At 40.7% G+C, this 19,193-nt stretch overlaps 1 protein-coding gene across 1 annotated transcript in view; it reads right to left on the bottom strand.

The window, feature by feature from the left end:
- LOC134657964 (vacuolar protein sorting-associated protein 35) overlaps positions 1-19,193 on the bottom strand; it is a 29,082-nt gene that overhangs the window by 9,495 nt on the left and 394 nt on the right. The window contains exons 3-13 of the mRNA XM_063513569.1: positions 18,749-18,869; positions 17,938-18,131; positions 16,094-16,222; positions 15,790-15,875; positions 15,308-15,500; positions 6,937-7,065; positions 4,992-5,093; positions 3,331-3,479; positions 2,481-2,700; positions 2,166-2,272; positions 237-405 (exon numbers count right to left, since the gene is read on the bottom strand). Coding sequence (XP_063369639.1) covers positions 237-405; positions 2,166-2,272; positions 2,481-2,700; positions 3,331-3,479; positions 4,992-5,093; positions 6,937-7,065; positions 15,308-15,500; positions 15,790-15,875; positions 16,094-16,222; positions 17,938-18,131; positions 18,749-18,869 — 1,599 coding nt within the window. The remainder of the gene's footprint in view (positions 1-236; positions 406-2,165; positions 2,273-2,480; positions 2,701-3,330; positions 3,480-4,991; positions 5,094-6,936; positions 7,066-15,307; positions 15,501-15,789; positions 15,876-16,093; positions 16,223-17,937; positions 18,132-18,748; positions 18,870-19,193) is intronic.

The following is a 19,193-nucleotide window of genomic DNA, read 5'->3' as shown; positions in this document are numbered from 1 at the left end:
CAGCGCCTTGCGGCACGAGCTCAGGATCAGGTACTGCTGGTCCGCGGACGGAGACTTGAACTGTACTAACCTGATCTTTCTCGTCTTTGTACTGCTCAGCTAGTCTGTAGGCGTGGAACAGCAGCGGCGGGAAGGTGTGCTGTATCCGGGCCGCGCCGCCGCCCTGCAGCGCCTTGCGGCACGAGCTCAGGATCAGGTACTGCTGGTCCGCGGACGGAGACTTGAACTGTACTAACCTGATCTTTCTCGTCTTTGTACTGCTCAGCTAGTCTGTAGGCGTGGAACAGCAGCGGCGGGAAGGTGTGCTGTATCCGGGCCGCGCCGCCGCCCTGCAGCGCCTTGCGGCACGAGCTCAGGATCAGGTACTGCTGGTCCGCGGACGGAGACTTGAACTGATGGATCAATCTGGAAAGGAAGTAGGATAAAACGATATTGATGACATATTTAATAGGGTGAATCGACTATTTCTTGTCACCCCTTCCCCTAGGCAACTTGTGACACCCTGATTTTATAGTATTTCTATTTTATAAGCATGCATTTCAGTGGTAGTTATAAGCTAGCACAGAATAAGTACCATACCGAAAGGACACGTCGTACAAAACCGAAGTTTGACAGCGATTCAGGGTGGAATCATTCATTTCTAAGTTATGGCACTATCCCTTTCGGCTATTAAGGGTTGTCAAAATTCAAGTCGTTATCTTATCTGTGGTCATGCACGCAAAGGGACGTCAAGTTTTGTCAACCCTAATAATTGCTCAGAGCAATGCTGAGCCTAACGGAGCCGAGTTTGCCCGAAGTCAGGAGTGTCAGAATGACTACACAATAAAGTAGATCCACCCAAATTGTTTGTGTAGGGTTAGTTGTTGATCAATGAAACACTAAAAGTTTAAGCCTTCCTATCTCTGGTGTTTTTAAAGTTATGAGTGTGATATTTCGTATGAAGATAAACAATTTATTTCGCTATCATATGGCGTTCTTGGTTTCTACTTATTTTTAACAGTTTCTGTATTATAAAGCTTTTTTTGAAAAATGAGTTTTGTTTCATTGTGTACTTGTGCATGTTTTCAATGAAACACTCTAAACACACTTCAGTGAAACAGATGTAACATATATAGTCTACCATGAAACATCCTTAATAAGCATTGAAACGTTATAATAAATAAGTTACATTAATACATACATCCTTTCAATCAATTAATGAGAAAGGAAAGGAGAAAATAGTGGTAGGCTGAAATTTGTTATTTAAAAGGTTTCCAAAATATGGAATCGTTATAAGATTGCTGAAATATCTAAAAGCGAAAGACTTGTTTCATTGTACGCACACCTAAGTTTCATTGTGAATCGAAAATCTGGTCGGCACTTACGGCATGCTGCGAGAAAGGCGCCTTTTATGTCCACGGAGCATGATTGCCAACTAGGTGGACGCGGGAGGGTTTTAAGCATCTCCATGCTTGATATCATACACTTTCTTGCAACATAGTGATTATAAACGACTGTTTCAATGTTAGACATGTGACCTTAACCTTTCCATCAATGAAACATTCAACATATAAACTATCCTATCTCAGCCATTTCTAAAGTTAAGTATCTTATATTTTGTCATATGATAGACAAATTATTATCAATTTTCATGGTATTTTAGTTTCACAAATTTCGCACATAGTCTTTAATTAATTAAAAAAATAATGAGTTTGTTTCATTGTGTACTAATACTGGTGTTCAGTGAACATCATGTTTCATTGTTTACTACATAAATATGTTTCATTGTGAGACTAGGGGGTGTTTTTTGAAACAATTAAAAAAAAACTGCACCAAAGAGTGAAAGAAATTTAAAAATATTTAGCTCCAAAGTAACTTTAATACACATAGAAAACAACAAAAAATTAAATAACGCCAAACTAGACTCTATATCTTGGTAAAAAATTGCGAAACATAAATGAAAAATATTACTTTTGTCACACGAATTCACAATAACGCTCGTAGCAACGTGCTCCTTCTCCGAGGCGCGCTCGCGTATTGGGGAGGTGCTGGGAGTCCTTGAGCCTGCCCTTGCTTGACAGACGGCACTAGCTGATAACACCTAGTTTCCAAGATATCGCAAAGTTTCACTGTGTACGATTGTTTCAATGTTCGACAACTGACCTCGGTCGATAATATTGTGTTACCTGGCTAAGAGCCACTGCTCCTCGGCAAAGTCGTCCGGGTCCGGGTTGGCGGGCTGGTCGGGCTGGTCACGGACCAGAACATCCAACATTGACAACACTGACTCCACCTAAAAATAAATTAAAAGAGTTCCAATTTGGTACATAGGTACATGCAGATTAGTGGCCTAAATACGGAAGTCTAACGTAAATAAACAAATCTCAAAAAATATTTTCATAATTCTAAAATAAATAGCTTTGAAATTATTTAAGAAAATTAATTTTATCACAAATTCAATTTTTATTTTTTTGGCTAGAATACGTCTTTTAAATACTTACGTCTTCAGGAGTGGACACAACAGTGCCAGCATCTATTAGTAATGAAGCCAGGTGCGCAGCTAAAGTGGTCCTGCCTGAATGAGGTAAATGCGCAATAAGCGGCCTGTAGTGCTGCAGCTTGGTTAGGGTAAGGACGTCCTTGTACTGTTCGCCGGGGAGCTTCAGGATCTTCATCAGCTCCTTGAACACCGGGGTGTTCTGTTCCAAGTGCGTTTTACCACTGGAACAAACCATACTTTAATAATGTATTGTTTAAGCCCGGGAAGTGCAAGACAAAAACAAAAAAAAACTTAGTAGTTTTCTTGTTTTAACTTTACACGATATAAAATTGTACAGATGACGGACTTAATGCCTTCAGGCATTTTCTACCAGTCAACCATCGGGTCAAACAGAAACTTTTAGTTAGTGCAGGATTGTAAATAGCGAAATTAAATATGAAACACAAATCCAGTTACCATATGTTGTGTAGTTTACCTTGTTTACGTAAGTAATAAACACGTATGTGCCCTAAATAAGTAGATAAATTACAAAAGTTCAAAGGCAAACATCCCTTTCAAGGATTTTCTACAACGACATTAAAGGTGGAGTAGTTACATTTAGGTGCCGTGACCAGGATAATTCAAAGCTTGACATAATAAACCCTATTTCCTTTACGAATTGTTTGACTGAGTTGTGGCCTTGCTGAGTTTAGTTTTAATTTAGTTTATAGTTAATTTTAATGTAATTTTTTAAAAGTGTTGATTTCGGATTTGATTTGTAATGTATTTCCTTTCCATATTCATAGATCATTTTCTTTATCAACTGTTGTTATAGAAATATATTGAATAGAGGCTCTGGGGCAACAAGTTACCTGTTTTGTAGAATATCTTTGCAGATGGTGTCTGTATGAGCTAGAACTTTGTCGACATAGTTGAGCCGGTCCGGGTGGCAGCGCTGAGCGAGCTTCAGCAGTGCGAGTTGGAGACTTAGCGTGTCTTCTGGAGGCATGTCGGTGCGGCTCTGTTGGCAGACAATACATACTATCCAGACTAATATTATAAATGCGAAAATGTGTCTGTCTGTCTGTTACCTCTTCACGCTTAAACCGCTGAACCGATTTAGTTGAAATTTGGTATGGAGATAGTTTGAGTCCCGGGGAAGGACTTAGGGTAGTTTTTATCCCAAAAATCATCCTTTAAGGGGGTGAAAAGGGGGGTGGAAGTTTGTATGGGGAGTCGTTAAAAAGCAGATTGAGTAAAAATAAGCTACCCAAATTACTAACTCCACGCAGATGAAGTCGCGGGCAGAAGCTAGTATTGTTATAAATACATTGTTTACTTTATAACAATATTATTTTCTTGGAATAACATAGATAACATATTTTCTGTTGGACCGGCTTCGTCACCGATGACGAAGCCTGTAGCTTACTTCAATTTCTGTCCACTTGACGAGGCCTGCATTGCATCACAAATTGTATAGAACAAATAGTAGATTTTTTACTAAAATGACAAATCGGTCGGACAAGGTCTGGCAATTGTCATGACATTTAGTATATGGAATATAAGAATAGAGCTCAATTTAAAATTAAAATTTTGAGCACTCAAAATTATTTTTCTGTGCAAAATACGTTGGTTTGGTACAAAGTACAATGTACACAAAAATGTAACAGTTCCAGCAACAATAAGGTGGTACCTGTGTGATGGCGGCCACCTGGTCGGAGAACACCTCGAACAGCTGCACCTGCTGCTCCTGACCGTCCTCTGTCACCGCGACATTGCAGTAATACTCCCTGCTCCAGCAATAAGGTGGTACCTGTGTGATGGCGGCCACCTGGTCGGAGAACACCTCGAACAGCTGCACCTGCTGCTCCTGACCGTCCTCTGTCACCGCGACATTGCAGTAATACTCCCTGCTCCAGCAATAAGGTGGTACCTGTGTGATGGCGGCCACCTGGTCGGAGAACACCTCGAACAGCTGCACCTGCTGCTCCTGACCGTCCTCTGTCACCGCGACATTGCAGTAATACTCCCTGCTCCAGCAATAAGGTGGTACCTGTGTGATGGCGGCCACCTGGTCGGAGAACACCTCGAACAGCTGCACCTGCTGCTCCTGACCGTCCTCTGTCACCGCGACATTGCAGTAATACTCCCTGCTCCAGCAATAAGGTGGTACCTGTGTGATGGCGGCCACCTGGTCGGAGAACACCTCGAACAGCTGCACCTGCTGCTCCTGACCGTCCTCTGTCACCGCGACATTGCAGTAATACTCCCTGCTCCAGCAATAAGGTGGTACCTGTGTGATGGCGGCCACCTGGTCGGAGAACACCTCGAACAGCTGCACCTGCTGCTCCTGACCGTCCTCTGTCACCGCGACATTGCAGTAATACTCCCTGCTCCAGCAATAAGGTGGTACCTGTGTGATGGCGGCCACCTGGTCGGAGAACACCTCGAACAGCTGCACCTGCTGCTCCTGACCGTCCTCTGTCACCGCGACATTGCAGTAATACTCCCTGCTCCAGCAATAAGGTGGTACCTGTGTGATGGCGGCCACCTGGTCGGAGAACACCTCGAACAGCTGCACCTGCTGCTCCTGACCGTCCTCTGTCACCACGAAGTTCACCCCGTTCTCGGTTCGCTGTGGAATCATTAGTAACATGGATTTAATATGTCTCACAATTACCTAGAAAATAAAATGTTTGATCTGTCACTATTAAAATTGGTCAGCAAACAAGAGCCACAAATAATTTATGTGGCCAGCATAACAAGATTTTAGAATAGAATCATTTATTCAGACAACACATCATGATCATTTTGATATCATGATATAAAAAAAAGCGGCCAAGTGCGAGTCGGACTCGCCCATGAAGGGTTCCGTATTTAGGCGATTTATGACGTATTAAAAAAAAACTACTTACTACGTTCAAACCAATTTTCGGTGGAAGTTTACACGGTAATGTACATCATATATTTTTTAGTTTTATCATTCTGTTATTTTAGAAGTTACAGGGGGGGGGGGGACACAGATTTTACCACTTTGGAAGTGTCTCTCGCGCAAACTATTCAGTTTAGAAAAAAATGATATTAGAAACCTCAATATCATTTTTGAAGACCTATCCATAGATACCCCACACGTATAGGTTTGATGAAAAAAAAAATTTTTGAGTTTCAGTTCTAAGTATAGGGAACCCCAAAAATTTATTGTTTTTTTTCTATTTTTGTGTGAAAATCTTAATGTGTTAACAACATAATAATTTAATTTTTATTTTGAATATTTTGTATTTATTGTTTGACATGTAAATGATATGTACATTTACGAATAAATCATCTGAAATCTGAAATCTGAAATCTATGTAAGCAAGATCTTCATCACCACAGGCCTTTGCATCTATTGCAGACGATTTATGCATTGCTGTTTACACAACGAGTTTGGCGACTGTGGAGGCCGATGCGTAAGCAAGATTTTACAATAGTACAAATACTACTAAACATAGGTAATTACTAATTATGTTAACTTGATATTATTATAGCCATCAGTCCTACCTGGCTATAGTGCTGTAAGCGCTCGATAAGCGCCGTGATGATGTCCTTGATGTTGACTCCCGGCTGTAGCTCGGCGCAGGACTTCAGGAACGGCTGGAGAGTCGCCAGGTGGAACTCGTCAGCAGCGGTGTTACCTGGCTATAGTGCTGCAAGCGCTCGATAAGCGCCGTGATGATGTTCTTGATGTTGACTCCCGGCTGTAGCTCGGCGCAGGACTTCAGGAACGGCTGGAGAGTCGCCAGGTGGAACTCGTCAGCAGCGGTGTTACCTGGCTATAGTGCTGCAAGCGCTCGATAAGCGCCGTGATGATGTTCTTGATGTTGACTCCCGGCTGTAGCTCGGCGCAGGACTTCAGGAACGGCTGGAGAGTCGCCAGGTGGAACTCGTCAGCAGCGGTGTTACCTGGCTATAGTGCTGCAAGCGCTCGATAAGCGCCGTGATGATGTTCTTGATGTTGACTCCCGGCTGTAGCTCGGCGCAGGACTTCAGGAACGGCTGGAGAGTCGCCAGGTGGAACTCGTCAGCAGCGGTGTTACCTGGCTATAGTGCTGCAAGCGCTCGATAAGCGCCGTGATGATGTTCTTGATGTTGACTCCCGGCTGTAGCTCGGCGCAGGACTTCAGGAACGGCTGGAGAGTCGCCAGGTGGAACTCGTCAGCAGCGGTGTTACCTGGCTATAGTGCTGCAAGCGCTCGATAAGCGCCGTGATGATGTTCTTGATGTTGACTCCCGGCTGTAGCTCGGCGCAGGACTTCAGGAACGGCTGGAGAGTCGCCAGGTGGAACTCGTCAGCAGCGGTGTTACCTGGCTATAGTGCTGCAAGCGCTCGATAAGCGCCGTGATGATGTTCTTGATGTTGACTCCCGGCTGTAGCTCGGCGCAGGACTTCAGGAACGGCTGGAGAGTCGCCAGGTGGAACTCGTCAGCAGCGGTGTTACCTGGCTATAGTGCTGCAAGCGCTCGATAAGCGCCGTGATGATGTTCTTGATGTTGACTCCCGGCTGTAGCTCGGCGCAGGACTTCAGGAACGGCTGGAGAGTCGCCAGGTGGAACTCGTCGGGGAACACCTGCATCAAGATGCAACCAATTAATATTTTTGCTGATAAACTTCACAGCAGTTCAGCAAGAATGGTGGAGGCTTTGTGGGGACTATTGTTGTATGTATTGACCATGTTGGCAACCAGTATTCAGCAATTGTGACACATTCATTACATTTTCAAAGCAGTCATCCAAGCAAAATATTCTTGTATATTTTTTTTGTGTAAACTTGCTTATGTACTATAATGTGTCTTTAATTTATGTCATTTTTACTAAATGTCTGATGAGATATTTCAAACATTCAATTCAATTTATCTGTTTGATTTGACATACGGGACGTTACAATTGGTGCCGTGACCAGGATTTCTTTAATTAATGTGTCTGTCTTTTGCGTGGATTGAAAATGTGTTTGTCCTTTTATCCTGATACAGGCGATACAGTACCTGTATGCATACACAACATTTGAGTAGGTAGTCATCAGTAAAACAAGACATTCTGACATCTTGTGTTGACACAATCATGTTTAAGAGTACCAGAGATAGTACTAGTGCCTTGCGCTCTAATTGTTAAGAGTTATGCAGATGCCGCGAGCAGTATTTCGAGTATGTGCCTGTATTTTATATGAATGAACGCTGTAACAAGTATTATTTGAATATAAATACCTGTATGCAGCACTCCTGTAGATATTCCTGCGCTATAGCGTCCCTACAAGACACGACTTGTTCCAGTATGGCGGGCAGCACGCAGCGCTTGTACTCGGCGACCGTGACGCACTCCAGTTGGCTGAGGCGCACTAAGTTGGTGCCGGCTGGGAGTCGAACCTAGTACCTGTATGCAGCACTCCTGTAGATATTCCTGCGCTATAGCGTCCCTACAAGACACGACTTGTTCCAGTATGGCGGGCAGCACGCAGCGCTTGTACTCGGCGACCGTGACGCACTCCAGTTGGCTGAGGCGCACTAAGTTGGTGCCGGCTGGGAGTCGAACCTAGTACCTGTATGCAGCACTCCTGTAGATATTCCTGCGCTATAGCGTCCCTACAAGACACGACTTGTTCCAGTATGGCGGGCAGCACGCAGCGCTTGTACTCGGCGACCGTGACGCACTCCAGTTGGCTGAGGCGCACTAAGTTGGTGCCGGCTGGGAGTCGAACCTAGTACCTGTATGCAGCACTCCTGTAGATATTCCTGCGCTATAGCGTCCCTACAAGACACGACTTGTTCCAGTATGGCGGGCAGCACGCAGCGCTTGTACTCGGCGACCGTGACGCACTCCAGTTGGCTGAGGCGCACTAAGTTGGTGCCGGCTGGGAGCAAGGACCGGAAAACCCCTCTTTACGCTTAATCCTATCCATTCGGTAACCCAATCAATTCGGTTACCGTATCATTCGGTAACCCTATCATACTGTTACCTGATTGTAACGGTAAGCTTATTGAAACGGTAACCTTAACCTTTAACCGAGTTAATCTCAAAACCCCATCGCGTTAGGGTTTTTGTTAGGGGTTTTTAACCGGTTTTTATTCAGTTATGGTAACCTTTATTATCGGTTGCTTATTGGTTTGCTACATTCGTATTTAGTGATGTGCCGTCAGTCAAATACCTACTAAAAGAAAAAGTTAATTTATTAATACATAGAACTAATAGTTTATTTTGTTATTTTTGTATTTTTTTTAATTTTGCTTATTTTAATGTTTTTGTTTATTTTAGTTATTTAGTCTATTTTTTTATTTTGTTTATTTTACTTATTTCATTTATTTTATTTGTTATTAATTTTGTTAATTTTATTTATATAATTTATTTTGATTATTTTATTTATTTTGTTTATTTTGTTAATTTTTTTATTTTTGTATATATTTTATATATTTTATTTATTTTATTTATTGTATTTATTTTGTTTGTTTTGTTTGTTTTGTTTGTTTTGTTTGTTTTGTTCGTTTTGTTCGTTTTGTTCGTTTTGTTCGTTTTGTTCGTTTTGTTCGTATTGTTCGTATTGTTCGTATTGTTCGTATTGTTCGTTTTGTTCGTTTTGTTCGTTTTGTTCGTTTTGTTCGTTTTGTTCGTTTTGTTCGTTTTGTTCGTTTTGTTCGTTTTGTTCGTTTTGTTCGTATTGTTCGTTTTGTTCGTTTTGTTCGTTTTGTTCGTTTTGTTCGTTTTGTTCGTTTTGTTCGTTTTGTTCGTTTTGTTCGTTTTGTTCGTTTTGTTCGTTTTGTTCGTTTTGTTCGTTTTGTTCGTTTTGTTCGTTTTGTTCGTTTTGTTCGTTTTGTTCGTTTTGTTCGTTTTGTTCGTTTTGTTCGTTTTGTTCGTTTTGTTCGTTTTGTTCGTTTTGTTCGTTTTGTTCGTTTTGTTCGTTTTGTTCGTTTTTGTTCGTTTTGTTCGTTTTGTTCGTTTTGTTCGTCTTGTTCGTCTTGTTCGTCTTGTTTGTCTTGTTTGTCTTGTTTGTCTTGTTTGTCTTGTTTGTTTTGTTTGTTTTGTTTGTTTTGTTTGTTTTATTTGTTTTATTTGTTTTATTTGTTTTATTTGTTTTATTTATTTTATTTATCTTATTTGTTTTATTTGTTTTATTTGTTTTATTTATTTTATTTATTTTATTTATCTTATTTATTTTATTAGGATAAAGTTTATTTATTTAACTTAAAAGGTAATAATAAAAAAACATTACAACTATGAATTAAAAATTTAAAACCTAAACTAAAATTAAAATAAACCTACTTAGAAATTAAACTAATACTTATAATATTATATAAAAACTAAAATGCAATACTAATAAAATAGATGTAAATAATATAATTTATTTTATTTGTTTTATTTATTTCATTTATATTATTTGTTTTATCTATTTTATTTGTTTTATTTATTTTAGAGACTTACAAAATTAAAAGTAGTAGTATGTAACTACAAAAGTTAAATTAATTCAGAATAACATTCTAATTGAATAAAACGTTATTTAGTATAATCCTACATCTGGAATAAATATTCCGTTTTGTCTTTTTCATTTAAAATAAAAGTGTCATGATTTATTCACTTTCATTTTATTCTAAAATAACGAGTGCAAGAATTATTCTTATTCAAATCGATTGTAATAAGAATGAAATTTCTGTTTTTATTCTTATTCTTATTCAAGTTATTTTTTGCCCAACTCTGCTCTAGATTACTCTCGTGTTGTTGAAGGTGACTATTGAACAAAATCTGCAAAATATCTTCCATGTATGAAGTCAATTATTTGCACTTCCTAGTACCTAATAACATGAAGATAATAAATATACCTACACAGGCGAAGCAACATGCGTATTTAAATCGAAACGCTGCGCTCCGCTGGCACGCGCTACAACGCAAGTGCACCGAATGTTTAAAGGTCGTGGTATTTTCTATTGTATTAGGATATTTAGGATTAAGCAGAATGCGGTGAGAGCCATAGTGACAACAATAAAGCCTTATTATTGTACTACACTACAGTATTGTTATCAGTGCTCTGCCGTGTCATGACTAATTGATGTAATTGTAGATACATGAGTTAGTGGTAACAAGGTTAAATGGCATTTATTTGGTCATATTATACGTCATATTATATGTAGTACAATGTATATAGATAGTAAAATGAATTTCACCCCTCTTTTCAATGGTCGGATTGATTTGAATTTTTTGAAGCCTTCGAAACGGTGATGATAATTTTATAATGAAGTTACATAGAAAGTAAACTGCGAAATTATAATTATGATGGTTCAATGTATATTTCTTTGCGTATTAAGTATGTATTTTGTTTATTATTCCTACCAGCCTTGAGGTCTTACGTATGCTATCTCTTTCACACCTACGGAAAGTGAATGAGATAGTAAATTACTGCAGGTAAGAAAAGAGTCCTACGCTTATCACTATAATTAAATAGATTTGCAGAAAGTTGCTGGCGTGTTTCCACTTGAGACCGTCATTTATTACTCATTGGCAATAACAATAGGATTAAGTCGTGGCGTGGTGAATTCTTTGTCAGCATTTGCTAAACACGTGCGGCAAGCGTTGTGTCAAACGATATTAATAACTGTTAATTTCCGTCTAAATAATAAATGCAAATTTTAAATATCAGAAGAGCTTTTAAAAACACCATAAGTCTTGGTAGTAACTCGGATACTGGAACCACATACTATAGTTCTTTTTTTTTTAGCATTAGAAATAAGGTAAACAATCTTGATGTCTCTTTTAATTGAAAAGCACATTTTAAAAATAAGTTACGGTAAATATGTAACAATTATGAATCTAATACGATCTTTTATAGTCTTCTGCTTTCATAAGTAATAGTTATGGTTTTAAAAAAGTGTTTTTCAATTAAAAGACATGTCAAAATCGGTTACCTTCCTTCAAGTTCTTTCTAATGCTAAAAAAAAACGAACTATAAACATAATTCTAAAACAGAAAAAAATCATGAGTATTTTCCCCATTTGTTCCTGCCCAACGTGATCGCCGCGATACATGAGGCGGGGACATATGGGAATGATTTAAATGAAGCGCCTATTCCCATCTGTGCCCGGCGGGGAGAAATAGGAATACACCATATGGAGCCATTCCTTATTCTACCTTTAAAAACATCTTTTTTAGGGTTCCGTACCCAAAGGGTATAAACGGGACCCTATTACTAAGACTGCTCTGTCCGTCTGTCTGTCACCAGGCTGTATCTCATGAACCGTGATAGCTAGGTAGTTGAAATTTTCACAAATAATTAATTTCTGTTGCTGCTATTACAACAAATACTAAAAACAGCATATAATAAATATCTAAGGGGGGCTCCCATACAACAAACGTGATTTATTTGCTGGTTTTTGCGTAATGGTGCGGAACCCTTCCTGCGCGAGTCAGACTCGCACTTGGCCGGTTTTTTATTTTTTACATTAATTTAGGCACAGTGAGCCATTGAAGAGTTTCGCTATCCACCATCCGTTCAGAGCAGCTGAATTGTACCTGATGATTTAGTTATCACTGTCCACGCATGTAGGGGTGGACGAGAAGATCTTGGGGTCGTGGATGAGGTGAGTTAAAATGACACTCGTAGTCCAATACATGCACGTATAATTAAGTACTTTGGTGATACATAGGTGGTAAAGATCACTAATGGAAAGCGGACGGGTACGACCGTCCGTCGCAAGATTGCTGAGAGAATGGCCGCTGCCGGCCCCGTTTCTCCGCGCCCCGCACCATGCGTTGCGTCGGCGACGGCTCCCGAAGATTCCCGAGCAAAGACGAGGCGTTAACAATCACATTAAAATAAATACGGGTATCGTCCAATACCAAGACTATGCGGCAGTAAATTAAATTTGTAAGATTTTATTGCATAAAATCAGGTATAAATTAGTCAAGAAACATAGTTTCTTGTCTAATTTACTTCTATATACGTAACGCCTATACGGCACGCAGACTACATGTTTAATCCAGGAATATTATTTAGAATATAAAATCATGATTATATTTATTTGATTAACAATGAGATTATTCTTATTCAATTTTTTCACATACGAATTATTTCCGATCAAAACTATTTGAATAATTTTGACGGGAATAAAATCAACATGATTTTATTCTTAGGAATTCTTATTTAAATAATGATTTTATTCTTGAATGCCCAACACTGCTTACTAAGCATATATGTATCTATTTAATTTAATCAAAACTATTTCACCTACAAATGTTATAGATACCCAATGAATATGTATAATGAATTCTGCCCTAGTAGCACGGTCGCATTTTTATCGTTTATCACCATGCCTGTCACGTTCTAACAAGTATGTAAGTGCGAAAGTGACGGGCATAGTGATAGTCGATAAAAATGGAACCGTGCTGAGCCCCCTGGTATTAATGAAAGATTTGTAGTATTAAAATAAGTTTATAACTGCTATAGATATATATTTTCTGATCGCTGCATTAAGCGGTACAAGGTAAATTACGACTTAGCTCATACAACTCACCGCATCTGAAAACATTTTAAACTAAAGTCTATTTTTTATTCGGTAGACTAAAATGACATTTCATAGTATGAACATCATGTGTCATTTCATTTCATACTATGAAATGTCATTTTAGTCTACCGAATAAAAAAATAGACTTTAATTGCTTATTATAAAATAAGCTCATAATAACTAGTACATATGTCATTTGTTAACAATGGTAAAATATCTACCACAATCCGCTAGCGCATGTATCTTTATCACAAAGTGATTTTTTTTTAAATCACTTAAGATAAATTATACCTAACCTAACTAGGTACCAGTAAAATTACTAGTTAGGTGAAATTTTTTCTTTAAATCAGTCTTTAATCTGTAGGTACCAAGTGTGAACCGGAAAATAAAAATAATAATCTAAGTAGCATAAAATATAACTAAATAATAGCAGATATTACTAGGATATGATGTTGTTTACTTGCAACCCCTTTTCTAAAAATTTCTAAACTAGAATTGCTCCGAAATTAACAAAAACAATAGGAACACACAGGTATACAGATAAACAAAGGAATGGCCGCGCTGCGGCTGACGCTCTAAAATAATACTGTAAACGCTCACTTATGTTTTCAATTTTAGCTTAAGGACTCAAAGTACAATATTGTTTGAATTGACAATAAGCGAAGTTACCGGCAAAAAAACTTGTTTGTGCTGGAGGCTTCATAGACCGCCCATGCCAACCACGGTTATTCAATAATAAGTCGAATTTAAGTCTGCGTAAAGATTACAATCGTTTGAACTGGTTGAAAACCTTATTATGAGGTAACAGAATAGACTGGGTTTTTATTTCGGTTACCGGTAACAGGGGTTAACTCGATCTGATACGGTTACCGAATCAAAGTGTTACCTTATCAGACGGTTACCGTTATGGTAGGGGTTTTTATAACCACTTCTAAAATAACCCTATAAAAAACCCCGGTTAAGGTAACCGGTTCCGGTCCCTGGCTGGGAGTCGAACCTAGTACCTGTATGCAGCACTCCTGTAGATATTCCTGCGCTATAGCGTCCCTACAAGACACGACTTGTTCCAGTATGGCGGGCAGCACGCAGCGCTTGTACTCGGCGACCGTGACGCACTCCAGTTGGCTGAGGCGCACTAAGTTGGTGCCGGCTGGGAGTCGAACCTAGTACCTGTATGCAGCACTCCTGTAGATATTCCTGCGCTATAGCGTCCCTACAAGACACGACTTGTTCCAGTATGGCGGGCAGCACGCAGCGCTTGTACTCGGCGACCGTGACGCACTCCAGTTGGCTGAGGCGCACTAAGTTGGTGCCGGCTGGGAGTCGAACCTAGTACCTGTATGCAGCACTCCTGTAGATATTCCTGCGCTATAGCGTCCCTACAAGACACGACTTGTTCCAGTATGGCGGGCAGCACGCAGCGCTTGTACTCGGCGACCGTGACGCACTCCAGTTGGCTGAGGCGCACTAAGTTGGTGCCGGCTGGGAGTCGAACCTAGTACCTGTATGCAGCACTCCTGTAGATATTCCTGCGCTATAGCGTCCCTACAAGACACGACTTGTTCCAGTATGGCGGGCAGCACGCAGCGCTTGTACTCGGCGACCGTGACGCACTCCAGTTGGCTGAGGCGCACTAAGTTGGTGCCGGCTGGGAGTCGAACCTAGTACCTGTATGCAGCACTCCTGTAGATATTCCTGCGCTATAGCGTCCCTACAAGACACGACTTGTTCCAGTATGGCGGGCAGCACGCAGCGCTTGTACTCGGCGACCGTGACGCACTCCAGTTGGCTGAGGCGCACTAAGTTGGTGCCGGCTGGGAGTCGAACCTAGTACCTGTATGCAGCACTCCTGTAGATATTCCTGCGCTATAGCGTCCCTACAAGACACGACTTGTTCCAGTATGGCGGGCAGCACGCAGCGCTTGTACTCGGCGACCGTGACGCACTCCAGTTGGCTGAGGCGCACTAAGTTGGTGCCGGCTGGGAGTCGAACCTAGTACCTGTATGCAGCACTCCTGTAGATATTCCTGCGCTATAGCGTCCCTACAAGACACGACTTGTTCCAGTATGGCGGGCAGCACGCAGCGCTTGTACTCGGCGACCGTGACGCACTCCAGTTGGCTGAGGCGCACTAAGTTGGTGCCGGCTGGGAGTCGAACCTAGTACCTGTATGCAGCACTCCTGTAGATATTCCTGCGCTATAGCGTCCCTACAAGACACGACTTGTTCCAGTATGGCGGGCAGCACGCAGCGCTTGTACTCGGCGACCGTGACGCACTCCAGTTGGCTGAGGCGCACTAAGTTGGTGCCGGCTGGGAGTCGAACCTAGTACCTGTATGCAGCACTCCTGTAGATATTCCTGCGCTATAGCGTCCCTACAAGACACGACTTGTTCCAGTATGGCGGGCAGCACGCAGCGCTTGTACTCGGCGACCGTGACGCACTCCAGTTGGCTGAGGCGCACTAGATTAGTTCCGACGAGGATGCGGAGCTCGGAGCGCTCGCGTTCACGTCGCTCCTTGTCCCTGAACGAATGACCATATATATTACTAATGATTGTTTCTTGGTAAAAATCGAATTCGATAATGAAAACGGTACAAATAGTTGAAAGAAAACATTGAAAACAGGTCGGCAATATGCATGCAAACCCTGGAGTTGCAAGTGTACTTAGGCTACGGAGACCGCTTACCGTATGCTTGTTTGCCATCGACGTGTTATTTAAAAAAAAATTATATGATCGTGTCAAAGTAAATGATTGACAAGAAGTCTTTCGGGGAGAAAAGTATATTTATAGGTAATTTATTGTAATATTACCTCGAGTGCCCCTGGTGCTGCATGCGGACCCACAGTTTGTTCATCTCCGCGAAGTTCATCAGGATGAAGTCGATTGCGTCACGAACCTGGAAAGACGAGTAGAAACTTAAGACTTAATGATTCAGGATTGCAACACATTGAATAGCTGGAAGCATGATCCTGATGGTCGACACCGACAAAAATCATCATCATACCGCCCAAAAGAAGGTAACCAAGGATCTTCAAAACGTCCAGGCGTTTGCTGTCCCTTATCCAATCCCTGTAATCCTCTGACGATAAAATACCTGAATGCATTTAGACTTACAGTGCCTTCATTCTCGTTCTCAGGCTCGTGCGAGTCCGGGAGCACGTTGCGGGTGCACTGCAGCAGGTAGTTGCGGAGGAACAACCCGCGCAGCGGGTGCTGCACGCCACGGCACATCTCCACTAGATCCTGAAACAAGTATTGTTGAAAAAAAATAATAGTGTCGGTCTCAGAATACTCCCTTGAGGAAGACCAAATTCTATGGGAGTAGTCGCCAACCAATGTCATGTCCCATTTTCGTACAACGAGATCGATTTGTCAACTGGTTTTTTAACCAAACCTAGCCTTTTGTCTTAACTCCAAGATACTTAAGCTTTTTTAGAAGTATCAGAATGCTCACAGTGTCAAACGCTTTAGCTAGGTCAAAACAGCCCGTGTAGGCTTTAGTTATACAGGGTGGATTTTCTTTTTGGGTCAGTGAGGGCAGCTACCAGATCCCGTGCTGCTACGAGAAAACGGTCTTAGAAGACCTTCCCTCGATTTCAAATTAATGAAGATTGGCTTTTACAGATTTTGGAAAAAACATACAGGGTGCGAGAAAAAGGTCATTTTTGACAAACTTTTTTTTTGATGCCAATCGATCCCATTCCTATTGAGGATCAAAAGCTTGTATGGAAGCAAAAAAAAATTTCCGGCTAGAAAAGCCACAAATCGAGGAAAACTTTTCCCATACAATTTGTATGAAAATGAAAACTTTTATTTTTCACATGCTATTTTCGTATGCCAATCGATTCCATTCCTATCCAGTATCAATAGTTTCCTAGGGGTCAACTTACGGTAATGTACTAAAAAGCCACAAATTAAAGAAAACTTTTTCCATGCATTTACTATGGAGAAAACGTGAAATTTAATTCACAGTTTTCTATCTGGCCAATCAGTCCTGTTACATTTAAGAACCATAATACTGTATGAAGACATTGCTGTAGGACTGATGGGCGAGGTAGAAAATGATGAATAAAATTTCACATTTTCTCCATAGTAAATGTATGGAGATAGTTTTTATTAATTTGTGGCTTTTTAGTACTTTATCGTAAGTTGACCCCTAGGAAACTATTGATACTGGATAGGAATGGAATCGATTGGCATACAAAAATAGCATGTGAAAAATAAAAGTTTTCATTTTCATACAAATTGTATGGGAAAAGTTTTCCTCGATTTGTGGCTTTTCTAGCCGGAAATTTTTTTTTGCTTCCATACAAGCTTTTGATCCTCAATGGGAATGGGATCGATTGCCATCAAAAAAAAAGTTTGTCAAAAATGACCTTTTTCTCGCTCCCTGTATGTTTTTTCCAAAATCTGTAAAAGCCAATCTTCATTAATTTGAAATCGAGGGAAGGTCTTCTAAGACCGTTTTCTCGTAGCAGCACGGGATCTGGTAGCTGCCCTCACTGACCCAAAAAGAAAATCCACCCTGTATATGACAGGTATCTGTCTTTGTATGACTTGTCAAAAGTGCTTATTAATTTATTATTAAGCCTACTTGAATAAATTATTTTTGAAGTTGAAGTTGAAAGGCAGACATGTTACCTTAACACATTCAGTGCCAGCGCGTGCTACGCGCTACGAGCGTAGCCGATAACGTGGGAAAATGCCTGTGTAGCGAAAAGCGACTGCGGAGTGAGCGCCCGCCTTGCCACCAGCAGGTCGCTGGCAGTGAATGCGTTAAGCAGTGGGCGCAGCATGGTTCCATTTTTATCGCCTGTCACTATGCACGTCACTTTCGCACTTACATACTTGTTAGAACGTGACAGGCATGGTGACAAGCGATAAAAACGCGACCGTGCTACCAGTGCAGGTCTCGAGTGTCTCGACGAAGATATTTAAAGAAAAATAAAAAGACTCACCTTAAGCAGATCTCGACGCAAGCTAGTATTAGTGTTGATATATACAAGTCCGACAGTAATAAGCAGGTACAGTCTTGGCACGATGTTGCCGGCGTACTGGACGAGCTCGTACAGGTCGGGGACCTTGCGGCCGCGCCGGAACTCTTCCAGCAGGTACAGCTCCAGGTGCCGGAGCTCGTCCGTTATTGCCATGTCTGGGGCGGGCTAAGGATTTTATTCGGAGAAAATTAATATGATGTTTTATTGAAATCAGAAGCTATTTAATTTAAGTCTACCTACCTACATACAAAGAAGTACTTGTCGTTTACACAGTCAAAATCCATTCAAATATAAAGAAACATGCCGTGTTTGACAGTTGAAGATAGCCCTGTACGTTGCTATGTTTTGGTGTGTGTGAATACTTAAAGTTAAAAATTAATCACTAAATCCGGCTTATTCACTTTCTAGTAGAAATTCTAGTAACCAATAATTTTGTACAATTGTATTAATTTAGTATCTTGTCCATTATAATAATAAATAATCAAAGCCTCACAATCAACTTCAGTCTTTGACAAGTGTGTTATTTAAAGTAAACCAAGACTATCTACTAGACTTATTATCAACCTGGATATCAGGCTATCTAGTATTTAATTACACTGCTATATTACACTGTACCATCAGCCGTAAAAATGCATGGAGACTTTATCAATGATTCATCATCATTTCTCCAATTTTGCTGCTCACTGTACATCCGTAGTGCTGTATTGCTCAAACATTGGAGCCCCGTGCAGAACCAAATCAGTGTGATGATCGGTTAACATAAAAAGGATACAGAGCTCATAGTAGCTCTTTGGTGAGAGCAGTGAGGTCCGCAGCTCCCCGAGCATGGTGGAGGCATGCTTCAGGGCATCCATAAGCTTCGACTTGTCCAGGCATCTCTTCATCTGAAACGCCTGCAAAGAAACCTTAATTTAATCACCAATGTAACTAGTAATCACATTTATTGCGGGAATGCTGGATGGTTATGCTTTTAGGTGATTCTGGAGCTGTCTGTGATATTTTAGCTGGAAATTACATACAATAAGTGAGAAAATACAGACCAGACAGATACTAAACATGGATTTGCAGTAAGCAACATACAGTCTGCTGATATAAGTACATTATGACAATGTTTTGCAGACATAAAAATAATAAAGTGCTATGATCACATTGAAAGGTATATTTTACGGTTATAGAAGCAATATTTATGAATGAACGCCTCTCGATTGATTCATTTC

The sequence above is a fragment of the Cydia amplana genome, chromosome 21, assembly GCF_948474715.1.
Source record: "Cydia amplana chromosome 21, ilCydAmpl1.1, whole genome shotgun sequence".
Taxonomy (NCBI): domain Eukaryota; kingdom Metazoa; phylum Arthropoda; class Insecta; order Lepidoptera; family Tortricidae; genus Cydia; species Cydia amplana.
This window is presented reverse-complemented; position numbering and strand designations above follow the sequence as displayed.